Raw genomic sequence first — 13714 nt, forward strand, 5'->3', positions numbered from 1 at the left:
AAAGATTAAATAGGTACATCCAATTCGGCTAAATTAATTAAATTTGCATTCAAAGCACACCAGTAAACACTGCCTCCAGGGAAACTTAATAGAGAAGCAGAGTGAGGCGATGTCTGCGTATTCAAGTTTAGCTGATCGAGGTTGGTCACATTACTCACAGAGAAGCATCGTCATTGAGGCATTGTCATCAAGAGTAATGACGTGACATATAGGCCTAAATAATTAATATTCACGTGATTCATAATTGATGACTTCATTTCAAATGTGGTCTGAGCTCACCGGTGATCACAGTGCAGCGCTCCTGATGTATTTTAGCTACATCATCAGCTGTATGTGATTTTATAATGATGTCTGTTTTCTGTTGAAATCTATTATAAAGTTGACTTTAGTTCCTCTTCAGCCTTTTGTCCACCTATTATTATTACTGTTGTTATTGTTATTATATTTATTATATCATTGCGTCTAATTTTATTACGCTTTATTTCATTTTTAATTGCTGTAACAAAGGACTTTCCCACCTTTTATGATAAATAAAGTAGATGTTATCTTAATCTTATCTTTTAGGTCAAAATGAACAGAGGCCTATGAGAACAGCTTCTCTTTACACCTGCGATACATTTCTATTATCGAAATTTCGAAAATAGGCTTTGCTTACATAATATTCATCCTCCTCCTTTTATATTACCACTAAAGAGTCAGATGTAGACGTTTAGATTCAGTACGACTTCGCCCTGGGTTGCATTACATTATATCAGCACATGCAGACATCTTTGTTCTCCTGGATACTGAGTGCTTGCTACAATACATGTCTCAGCAGTGGTCCTGAGACTCCTGAAACGCCTTTCTGCATGGATGAACCTGGTCTAACGAGATTCCCACAACGCCGTCTTCTCTCTTTTATTTTATCTGCATTCCTCAAGTCTGCATGTTACTAAAAAGCCAAACACTGTGTTAGATCCCAGTTACCCCTGTACAGGAGGTCTGGATTGGGGTCTGAGTCTGAGTTTCTGATCCTATGAGTATACTATGAGTATACAACAGTGGGTTATTCAGAAACCATTGGCAAGGAGACTCCTAGATCTAAAAGCCTGATATCTTGTAAGCTTCTACTTGATTCATAATATGAACTTAATATGAATGGACAACACTGTAACAGCAGTTTGGCTCTTAAACCACTTCCTTGTATTGTGGACATGTCATGAAAACAGCACGAAATATTGTTGGCACAGAAACAACATCTCTAGATCACTGGCTGTGTGAAGAGGACCAAGCAAATCATCAAAGACATTGCAGACCCTGGACACAATTTGTTTAAGCTCCTACCATCAGGCAGACATTTTCAAACAATCCACAAACAAACGGATTGAACTGCAGCTTTTACTAAAGCCCCAACTCAAACATCTCCTCTGTCTGAAAACTAAATGTATGTACACCTTTACTACTACTACATGTACTATACTTACATCCTCACTAACTGTCCAATTATAGACCTGATTGTTCAGCATTATATATTTCTTATCTCACAACTTGGGAGTAATTTTGAATTGAATAATTGAATTTTAGTGTAATGGTCACTGAGATACTGGATGAAAGGAATAATCATTCAAATCCATTGAAAAGTGCTCAAAAAAACTCCAAGAAAAGCTTTAAAAAGATTTTCCCCCATAAAGCTGTACTTCTGCTATGCATACGTACATATCGTGACTTTTGAAATGGTTGTGAAACTCAAATGTGGGCATGCATCTGTGCAATGACATGATTGATTTAACCATTTCCTGTTTCAAATGTTGTATGGCTCTTTGGGGATGAGATCGCCATCTTTAGCGTCTCATAATTCTCTAAAACCAAGTACACCCTCACTGCTTCCATAGGAATTAAGTGGGTAAGTAGCAGCCAGGAGATGCTAATCAAATGCTTGATTAATTAATCATCAACAAGTGTGAGCACCTCTGTAACACCACTAATCAGAGAAATTGCAAAAAAAAAAACCCAAAAAACCCCCAAGAGCTACATCTCAGACTCCAAATCTGACATATAGCTCTACATCTCAATTAACATTTATCATGCTAACTGAGGCCTGTGCTTCTTTCAGATGCTCCCTTATTAGCAACACATTTCCACAGAAGAGGGATCCGCATATTTGATTTAACACAAATTTTTATGCTTGATGCCCTTTGTGACACAACTCTAAATCATTTGCCAGGGATCTCTTGCACATTAGGTCAATGTGTTAACCACTACACAAAGATGAATATGCATGATTAGTTTGGAAGGGCTGCCAGGAGAAAGTCTGTTCTGTATAAAAGGAATATGGGACCATGCCTAGATGTGCACAGTTCTAAAGAACCTAATAAATTTAAAGTAAGACAGACACACACACAAACCTGGAGTATCTTCTCCCTGGTCTCAGAAAGAATCTGCTGCACCTCCTCTTCATGAGCCTCCTTCAGAGTAGCGATGGCTGCCTCGTGTTCATCATTTTTCGTGTTCAGTGCATAGATAACCTGCAACAGAGGGAAGAAACACATTAGATAATGTACAGGATCATAAGAAAGATTTAATACAATATTGATATGGTTTTTGTTTTGTTTTTTTACACCTGACTAGACAATTAACAGCAATATTCAGCTAACATGCTAGGACTGCTATGCTGGGCATATTGTGTTAAAATATTAATACGGGAGCTAGCAGCAGAACATCAAAGCATGAGGATAAAGTAAAGAAACATGAGAGCGGAATAATAAATCTGTAAGATGAAAAGGAAAGGTGATATTGATGTTTTGAGGATGAAGCTCCCAACGCGGTTCAAGGACAGAAAGAACTTCTCATACAATATTTTTACAATCAAGACCAATGAAGTCTTTATGAAGAACAGCTGGTACTTAGTGCAAACTTGGTGTTATAGACAAGGTGTTTGAAGCATCCACTATAATGTTCAACCATCACCCTAAATCAATGAAAAGAAAATTTTTCACAATTTTGAGAAGTCGAGTTTGATGAGGAGTCCTCACGGGGTTTGTCCTTAAATGCCTTTTTGCCTTTTAACCAAAGAAAAAAAAATCACCAGGACTGTGATAAAAATATGCGTGCTTAATTTTCCAAAGCTGGCAAATACTTCACGTTTATAAGATGGCCAAACCCTCGCCAGTTACTCTCCGAGTGACGCAAACCGAACTCTATTCTAACTACTATTCAGCTGCAAAATAAAAGATTCACCTTAATGCTGCAATCAACACATTTGAAAGGACAAAATATTTGCTTTGAAGGCGAGCATTCTCCACTTCCTGTTTGCACTGTAAACACACACGTTGCACTTGTTATAGTTTCACTGGTGTTTAATGAGTAGTTGATAAGTGTTTGCAGACATGCCGGGGGCTTCCATGTAAACTACAACCATGACGATCTGCTAACAAATAAAGCATTCACGAGGAGATTTTGTTGCAGCACTATATATTTCATTGCAACCTCCAGCAACAAGTTGAAACCAGAAACCGGTTGCAGACTGGTCTCAAGACCTGTGAACCCTAAAGACCTAATGTGAGCCACAACAGTTATAGTGTCATGTTCAGGCCATTATAAAATACACTTTAAAAAACAAAAAACAAAAAGCAAATTCAAGATTATCTGCCATACTACCAATATTTGTTGTGGTTTACTGAAACGATTAATGGTGAGACAATTTGCTGAATTTTTGCTGGTTTGCTGGAAGTTTTTCTGGGAACGCAGACCAGACTGACCAGACATGATGAAGAACTTAATAAGAACTTAATGCAATTCTAACTTCATATTTTGGCCTCAGTTTGATAGTCCTGCTGTAGCATAAATATTTCTAATGCTACTGACATACAATTAGTAGAGATGAACTGTGGTACTGTATATAGCTGCTATAAAGCTGCTAAAACCTCCTATTCCATTGCTTAATGTTTCTAATAACTCAGAAGTATCAGTGATCTCTTAAGGATAAGCTATGAATTTCACATAGCCTTACTTACTTAAATAGTAGATATTAATGTTTCATATATAACTGACAGTAAATCTTGCAAGTCTTCACCTTTACAAGAGAAACATCAACATACTATGGATTTTTTTGCTATATCTTCTCCATATCTGATGCCTTGCAGTGATGAATTAGAAATTGGTTGACGCTGTGTATTGCTGGGGATAAAAATAACACAAGCAAACTGTTGTGCATGAGATTGACCTTTAAATCTGTCCAAAAATACATGCGGCCATCCAATAATTTGACAGTGCTGTGATCCTCTGCTCAGAGCAGAATGAGAGGGAGAGGACAGAAATGGGTTCCATGGGTTTCCACATGAAAAACCGTGAGACACCCGTCCTCTGCTTCTCTCCCTGCCGTGAGAAACAAAGCTCTGCGTTGCCTCTTTGAAAAACCAAGTCAATAATTCAGCACATTGAACTGAGTTTGGGTGCTAAAGAGCCTTTGTTTACTTGGGCCAAAGTCCATCAATAGAATTGGAAAAGAGTGCAGAGGAAAAAATTAGAGGAAGAAAAGGAGGAAAAAGCTTTCACTGAAACTAGACACCCACTTTTTATTCTTTGCCATGCCTTACTGGGAGAAGAAATGTAGTGCATGTAGCTTGACAAGTGCTGATGTCTTTGAGATTTTCATTGTTTATTCCCCACACACTCACCCTGTTTTTGCTGACAGCTGCAGAGCTGCGCAATGAGAGAAATAAGTCACTTTATAATCAAAGACATACTCAGGCGTGGGATGAAGCCTCTCATTTGATTTTGTAAACCACTGAAGTTGAACAGGACTGTCCAGCTTTCGTTTGGCCAAAAATCCAACTTTATCACCTCGTTTTGACTCAAATTATTGTTGTACAAGATTGGTTGTGTTGTTCTCTTTTGATTTTCAGTGTAAAGGTATTAATTTAGGAACACTTCACATTGCAGCTAAAGCTTGAATATTAAGGTCCTTTTATTTAATTAAACTGTTAATAAGTGTGCAATGAAACATTCGATTAACTTGTTTATATTTTAGATAACCTCAGCTGCAAATAAGCCTAGTTCATGTCTAATTAAAAACAAGAAAAAAGTGTTCATTAATTCTATAAAGCAACGAATAATAGTAATAAAAGTTTAACTGTGGAAAAAGAGCCATTAATGTGAAGTTACATTAGTGTATGAGGTTTATTTACATTATAAGAAACTCTAATAAGCCTCTTAAACAGTTGTGTTGGTAAATGCTTAATCTAATGTTTATAATACTATTATTACTGTTTATACAACCTTATTAGCACATAGTATATCTTAATACATGCAATAGATATGAACTAATATTTATTACATGGATTTTGACATCATGCATTACCATTTACTGTCCTGGCAATAATAAGATGCCAATAAGACATTATGCTAATGATCCTGTAAAACTGCTCTATGGCTGTGCAATTAACTAAAATTTTGTTTCAATTTCTATTTTGGTTTCTACCAGTTACTAAAATGAGATTATCAAAATCACACAGTTACTATGTCAGATTCTGTTTTAAAATAATCATCTTGTTTTGCTTCCAGTACATCACTTTTCTGTACATTTGATCGGACACATTTATTCACTTCAATTATCGTAAGAGTTCATAGAAATCCACTTAAATAAAAATGGAAAATAAAAGTGCCTTAAATCATCAGTACTGAAAAAGTAATTATGATTTTGGCCATAATCAAGCAGCCACAGACTGGTTTTAGGTTCAATTTCAAGAAGAAGAAGAGCTTTCCCTCCTCTTTAACGTCTCTCTCCCCTGCAGGTTGTAGCAGCTTTAGCTCATCTCAAACCAAAAAGAGGTAACTTTAATAAAACTGACCCAGGTCTGTGGAAAAACTCATTTTAAGTAGGAGTTCAAGAAGGTGACAAATAAGTACTATCTTTGCTAAACTTTTATGATTGCCATGGTCTAGCAGGCCATGTGTGTTTAGTAGCTGACTTAAAGGAAGTGATGTGTGTGAGGTTTTGGTCTGTCTTTAGTCTTTAATAGGATTTACATTTAATGGAAATCCAGCTACAGCTAGACTTAGACTTTAAAAAAATGCCAGTATAGATAATTCATAGTGGTGTCAGAGAACAGGCCAGGAGATCACTAAAGTCAGCAGAACTGGTCCCCTGATGCTCATGAATGTTTATCCAAAATTTATAGCTGTTGACATATTTAAGTATTTCAAGCTGTTACAGCCATATGACCATGTTCCTCCCCCTTGTTGTCCACTCTTTCTTGTAGGCCAATTAGTGCCTACTGTGTACTTGTTCTTCATCCCAGCTTCCTCTGCTTCTTGGGCAGGTGTCCCAGTTCAAGGCTCTAACACTAATTACAGCGGCTGACTCAAAAGAGCTGCCAGTTTGTCATTTGAGATAGCAGTGATTTAAAGTGAGGAGTCTGCCCCGTGTCTCCTTGTTTGTAGCGTTGTTGTTTGGTAATCTGGTTAACACTGAATGTACCTTAGAGGGTTTTGTGTTCTGCTTCAGATCTATGTGCTTGCTTTATAGTGCTTTAACTCTGTAACCGGAGACACTTATCTGAGTGTGGAGACTGTTTTATCTGTTTACAGTTAGAATTTCTAACTTTTTTGTTCATTTTTGTCTCCTGTGCTGTTTTATTTCAATTTACCCATTAATAGAATAGAATAGAATAGAATAGAATAGCTCTTTACTGTCACTGTTACAAGAACAATGAAAGGCAATTTCCCTGACCTCCACACATCTCTCCATGTGTGTGAAATAAACAATAGCGTTAGTATTTACAAAATAACACAGACAAATTTACATTTACACAAGAAAGATATACATGGACCGTAGAGCTGGGCGATATGAGATTTTTTCATATCACGATATGTTTTTTTCATTTCAGGCGATAACGATATTATCACGATATAAGCCAAATAACTATATTTGTAAGATTTAAATGTGCCGTTGCTCACAAGTAAAATGTGAAATAATCAGCAGCTTGTTTTGATTTAAATATTTATTTCCCATAATAAGTTCAACAGGGTAGATGTACTTAAGGAACATGAGACTTTTTCAGATAAATAAAGGCAAATATTGCAAACTACACAAAAGGCAGCCCTAAAGCGTTTAAGTTTCAAAATAGAACAAACGAAACAGACTAAATTGTCAATTCCACTTAGAAACAAAATATTAATTCTAAAAATAAATCTTAGTTTGTTTTACAGAAGAACAGACAAAACTGACTAACTTTTGTCAATATCAAATAAACTGAGAACTAAAAGGAAATTCTCAATCTCTCCTTGTTGTATAGCTTAGCTTTTCAAACAGTTTTAACAGTTACTTTAGTCTGACAAAAGCCGAATGACGAATTAGCGCTTCCAGTCAGAGACTGAGGCTACGTCCACACGTACACGGGTATTTTTGAAAACGGAGATTTTCCGTTTTCGTTTTAAAAAATAATCCCGTCCACACATAAAGGCAGAAATGAAGGAAAACGCTGCTATGAACATGCCAAAGCAGCAGGTGGCGCTAGATTCCTAACCGTGCAGAAATGTTGGCCAATCAGAAGTCTAGAAGCCTCGGTGGGAAAAAGTAAACAAAGCTGGGGCATAGAAGCAGAACCGAGTCGTATGTGTGGAGGGACAGTAACTGTGTGTATATGTAAGCATTTAAACACTGCAGAGAGTAGAATTAACAGTAACAGTATTGTAGAAATTCATTTCACCGAAACAATAACGTGGCGCACAGTGTGACGCATGCACCAGTTTATTGTATTTCCAGACTTGCTTTCGGCACAATTTACAGTGCACGCTACTCTGTTTTTTGTCAGACTTGAAATAGCCGAAATACCTTCACACTACGGAACTTCTATGGCTCTTCCGTTCGACAATCTCTCCGGCGTTGGAACCATCATCTGTTTTCTCTTCGGTCACGCTCGGTTGATTTTTCTAGTCGGCACACTCATTTCCTCCATTACCCGCTGGCTGCTTCCCAAACAAACACACGTGCGGCTTGGCACTTGTGCTGTACGTAACAAGTCACGCGACGTGACGCTGCGGCTGTGATTGGTTCGGCTCTGCGCTACTTAATTTGGATTGGCTGACCTTTTTTTTTTTTTTTTAAGAGGACAAGAGCGGCGAGGTCTATCGCGATAGCTTAATTTCTCTATCGAGTAAAAGTTATATCGCGATACATATCGTTATCGTTCTATCGCCCAGCTCTAATGGACCTGCAAATATCTTTTGTTTGTGACTGTACCTTCTCCTTCTGTGGTCAAAAGATTAACATCAGTACACCCATGCAATCCATCCACACACACACACACACACACACACACACACACACACACACACACACACACACACACACAGCCTAGTTTATGTATACAGGGTAGTTTTATCCAAGAAGAATTACAGCCCGTGTTTTCCTTTGGACCTCTCACTGTAAGTCTCCTTCACTGTGTTCACAAATGAGCAATGAAGCACCAAAGATCAGAGACAAACTGCAGAGAGGAAAATAAGGCCAAGAAAAATTTGGTTTGCTCCAAAATAAAACATCTTTTCCTCATCAACACGCCTAAATTATTCAGCTCGGCTCAGCCGCTCATCAGCTTAGGAAGCGAACGAAGCCAACGTAACGGTTAGACGAGCTAAAATCTCCATCAGAGTCATCAGCACACTTCTGCAGATGAAATGCACTAATCATGATGCTGTTGGGCCTGCACACACACACACACACACACACACACACACACCAGCATAAATTGTCAAGTTCCTGATGAGCCAATGAGCCCATGTCCAAACTCATCATGATAATTTGCCTGACAAATGGTCAGAGACAGAGATGTGGAGGCAGAGACTATTGTGTGCGTGTTTGTATGCGTTAGCACCCACAACAATGACAAGTGCAGCCTGGGAGATAAAGCCTGCAAATATTGCCGTCATTGTCACCCACGGACACTGAACAGTGTGTGCCAGTAAAAGACATTCTTCTAAAGGTTATTGCAGATATGAGCCAATATCTTCTGCCAGTGCTGATCTATGTAAAGAGTTTCTGTAGATTAGCACCGTCTGAGAAAATTTGGGTTAATTTTAGTATTACACAGCATATATTCAGCATTAGATGAAGACCCATCCTGCCTGGTGGGGCTCTGTGAGAGCATCGGTATACACAATTTAAGGGACTTTCTCAGCCCTAACTGATCCTCTCAGACAGCGTTTTCCCCAAAACGTGCTCTCGGTAAGGCAGTACATAGCTTTAACTAAAGTCCTGCCTTAAGGCGGAATTACAATTCTCTGTCAAGGTGTTGTGAGGTTACCCTTCAGGTATATACAGGAATCAGCTTAAGATTTAACCCAATGAACTGCCAGAGCACTGTCTGTGAAATGCAATATCATTCATTTATTTTATGTATTGTAGGTATGAAATATATTTTGGTATTCATGTGATGGAGAATCACACCAAGGACACTTTGGTAACAGCTTGTCTAGATTCTAGATAGTAAAACACGTTTGTGCATATTTAGTGATAATTTCAACTTGGTAAATTAAACATCACTAAAATGACCATGTTCCAATTTTTGTAATCACATTGATCACAAGTTTTCTAAAGGACATTGTTCCAGAAGTCTTATGGTTTGCTCGGATGCAACTTTGCAGACCATCCATGTTCCTTTTAGAAGAAAGAAGAGAAGAAGCTTTCTCCTGGCAACACCCCCAAACAAGCTGCACTTGTTCCGACTTTTTCTAATTGTACTCTGACAAACTTCAACATTTAACATGCTAACTGAGGGTGTTAGACTCAAAGATATAGCTCTTAAATTATTTAGGATGTCCAGTCCTGTATGTTAACACACTCATGAATGCTTCAGACCGGCATACTGCCAAAAGATCTTTTTAGTGGTGTAGAAACACAAACATTTTAGAAATCTTGTCAAAAAAATTTGTAAAGCTAAAACATATTTATTGTTATTGAGCCGAGACACTGGACTTCACTGAGAAGTCAAAAATGCATCAAGCATAACATTCAACAAATAAAGCAAATGTTTCTGTTCAGGAATGCTAGTAAATACCTGTAATTTGGCATCTTAAACAACTAATAATCTTTGGTCCATCCATTCTCCTCCATTTAACCAATTCAGGGTCGCGTGATAGCTGGAGCCTATCCCAGCTGACATAGTGTGAGAGGCACTCTCATTCACACTTATGGGCAATTTAAAATCACTAATTAAGCTAACCCCATTGGCTGCATCTTTGGACCCAGAGAGAACCCACGCAAAACATGCAATCTCCACACAGAAAGACCCCAGCCAGATGGTGGATTTAAACTCAGGACCTTCTTGCTGTGAGATGACACTACTAACCACCACACCACCATGAACAGTGAGAACAAACCACAGATTAAAAGACTGTAAACCACAAGAATGAGTCACAAGACATAAATGAATGTAAACAGGTACAGGTACTAAATTCATCAGAGAAAGTACTGTCAGCTATTAGAGTCTCAATTTAAACCTTTTTCCAGCAGTTAAATTTGAGATTCATGTGTTTTATGACAAAAGGCCACTGTTAAGATTTTCTTTTGGTATACAATACAATGAATGTTACCGTCAGCCTAAACTACAAGCTCTTTTTTACACTTGAATAAAGTGCTACGAATTCATCCATCTAAGGTGTGAGCGTGAGAGAAAGAGGGAGTGAACATGTTTGCACGGTACCAGAGATCTTTTCTCATCTCCGCCGATCGATCAGTTCATGTCCTTGGAGGAGTTTGCTTAAATGACAGTGATACCAGGCCAATCGATAAGGCGACAGCAAAATGCTGCAAATTTTGTCTGTCAGCTGGGAGAAAGTCACTGCTGAGAAACTCGCTAGGACTTCGACCAGACGCGCTACGGCTGAGTCTCTGCCTGCTGCTTGGTGAAATATGACTCAGCTGCCAAAAGCTGGGAAAAGCTGGGAAAATATGACTGTTTAAAATGAAAGTTTCCTCTCCTCACTTTTACTTAGTTTCTAACCCCCGTTTATTTCTATTTGCTTTTATGTTATTCACTCGACACAAACCAGCTGCAGTGTATAAGCTTCATAGCAATGCTGAAGATATGTAAACTTGTTTTCTTGTCTCCGTTTAATTTTTTCTACTTGAGGTGTTTACTCGTCTGCAGGAATAATGTCAGATTTACTTTGCGTGGTGCTCCAGACATGCTATCATCAATGTAAGCTTCGGAAAGTAGCGTGGATAAACAAACTAAACGATATCAAAATATATTAAATTAATGTTAAAATATACAAACACAACAACAAACACAGAACGTTATTTTAGCTTCACACAGAGCAGTAAAGGTTTCTGTCAATACCATAAGGACAGCTTAAGCTGCTTTCAGTAGAAATGATTATATGTGATATTTTGTTTGATATATTTTATGAACATTGAAGTAGTTTCAAAAGCCTCGTCACCTCATTCTCGAGTTATGGGATTTATAAATTTGGGTGTCCACGCTGCTAACAATACTCCATTAGCCTTTCACGGCTGAGGGGTAAAAAGGATGCACACAGCTTTTGGGTCTGAAAAATTAAACCAACTTGGGAGTGCCTAGAACCTGCATTGTCTTTAATGGCCATCGAGGGGTGCTAAATGTACTTTGGGTCCTATAGAAGTCTATAGAAAATAAGCCGTCTGACACTTTCCTGATGACGGTCGAGTGCTCAAGACTCAGTTTTAGTCATACTGAACAAAAAAAACGAAAACATTAAATCTTGGTCGTACTGTGTATCTGGGGTATGCTCACTACGCTCACCACTGAATTGTGATTGCCAAGCCATCAGGAAATGAGCGTGTGGTTTCACGGTCAGAACGGCCCTGCTCTCACCACAGTGGATAATACTGGCATCACTATATCTACATCTGATGTAATATCTATCATCTTTTTTTTCTTTTTTTTTCAGATCAATCATATGACGTCAAGATTCATGGGCTGGACAACACTCATTACACTTTAAATTCAATCGTTTTATTTCAAATGTACACCTATAAAAACTGTGACTGCACCTTGCACCTTGAGATGCATGCATGAATGTCATGTTGAAAAAAATCTGCCCACAAACCAGTAAACCCCTTGCACTTGATATTGCCTTTGGGGAAGTTATAGTAGCTGCAGTGGTTGTGTCCAGGATGCACATATTGCCATGACACACACACCAATTTAATGACTGCAATGCCACTTTTTAAAGAGTTTAGATTTTCCAAAGTCAGACTGAGATTCAGGGAGTGCAAAGTTTAAAAGTGTCCCCACAATTAAAACTCAGACAATAAGAACTCTGAAGAAAAAAAATCAAAATTTCATTGGACCAACAGCAGCTGGAGGCAATATGACAGGGGAGGTGAGTCTTTACTTTTTAATTAGCTTGAAAGGGACAAGATTCTGGGGTGATCAAAGCAAACTATGCTGTTTCATCTTCACTTCCCCACCACACTCAAACCTCAAATTTTGTCACTCTAAATTGCTTGTGAGTGCTATTTTTAGACATTATTTATTTATTTATTGGCTCTGCTGCCAAGATTGGATTGTGTACAACTTGCAGAGATGCAAAAAAATATGTTTGGAAGATCCTGGGTACCGGCTTTTGTTGCTTGGTTCCCAGTGCCAGTAGGAAGAAAGGGTTCTGTAGCGTATGCATGTAGAGCAGCGCTTCACGTAGTTTGATCCTGGAGTTCAGAACAACTGCACCGGTGCTGAATACTTCTGTAATGCTGCTTCTAATTAGTAAGACTGCAATGCAAAGCTACTTAATGACATAACATCAAAAGATGTACATTTTTAGGGGTATAAAGAGATAATACTTAACTGTTCTGCTTTTGTCTCATACAGTTTTACAGAGAGAATTTTATAGAAACTGGATGCACCTGAAACTACAAAGGTAAATATTCATTGTCTTCATTGAGGTAATCCACTTGTTAAGCCCGACTTCATTGGTTACTTCTGGCTCCAAATGCTACTACAGCTCTCAGAAGCCAACCAAACTGAGTAAGTCCATCAAAGTGTGGCTCACAAGTGTTTAATGTATATCTTTAACCTCCTGAAGCTTTGCAATATTTGGAGTCCTGGACACAATACTAAGCTTAAAGACATGATGGAGAAGCTTAGGATGACAAAAGAATACTTCTGGGGGGCTCGTGTCTATTCAAAGACAGAGTAATAGCACTGCAGCAAGTTCAAATGACTTTGAGTGAAACTTCCACAGAAAATAAAAGTGAAAAGTCCATCAGGCTTTGCCAAATGAAACAGGGATTGTTAAGGCCAAGATTCAGCTGAAGTCTTTGAACTGGCAGGATGAAAGCTGCCAAAATAAACTCCCATAATAAAGCGGATTGTTAGTATTTGCAACAAAAGTATTAAATATCACCTACAGACCAAACAAACAAGACTTGGAACTGTTTGTGCCCAAAGCAGGAAGTGAAAAGGACAGCTTCTAAAATTTTGTACCGTTGTCATTGGATTCCCAACGACTCAGTGAGGGAAAGAACATAAAAGGGTAAAAAGATGCTGCTTCTTCTTGGAGTTTTAGCAACTTCAAAGGATCTAATGGCCACTAAGAAAAACTGCCAGCTATCCACACACACACCTAATCTCTCTTATCGGGGTTTTCCATCAGCTGACGAGACTTTGATGATAATGATGATGTCTAATGACCACCATTACACTACCTTAATGCAAGCCGGTAGTCATTTCCAACCTTGTAGCTTCAGAGCTTT

At 38.3% G+C, this 13714-nt stretch overlaps 1 protein-coding gene across 4 annotated transcripts in view; it reads right to left on the reverse strand.

Annotated features, from left to right (window-relative positions):
• fam184ab (family with sequence similarity 184 member Ab) overlaps positions 1 to 13714 on the reverse strand; it is a 231691-nt gene that overhangs the window by 141406 nt on the left and 76571 nt on the right. For all 4 annotated transcript variants that reach the window (XM_014336205.2, XM_014336204.2, XM_014336208.2 and 1 more), the window contains exon 2: positions 2385 to 2504. In XM_014336205.2, coding sequence (XP_014191691.1) covers positions 2385 to 2504 — 120 coding nt within the window. The remainder of the gene's footprint in view (positions 1 to 2384; positions 2505 to 13714) is intronic.

The sequence above is a fragment of the Haplochromis burtoni genome, unplaced genomic scaffold (genome assembly GCF_018398535.1).
Source record: "Haplochromis burtoni strain Fernald_Lab_line unplaced genomic scaffold, NCSU_Asbu1 Contig_93, whole genome shotgun sequence".
NCBI lineage: Eukaryota > Metazoa > Chordata > Actinopteri > Cichliformes > Cichlidae > Haplochromis > Haplochromis burtoni.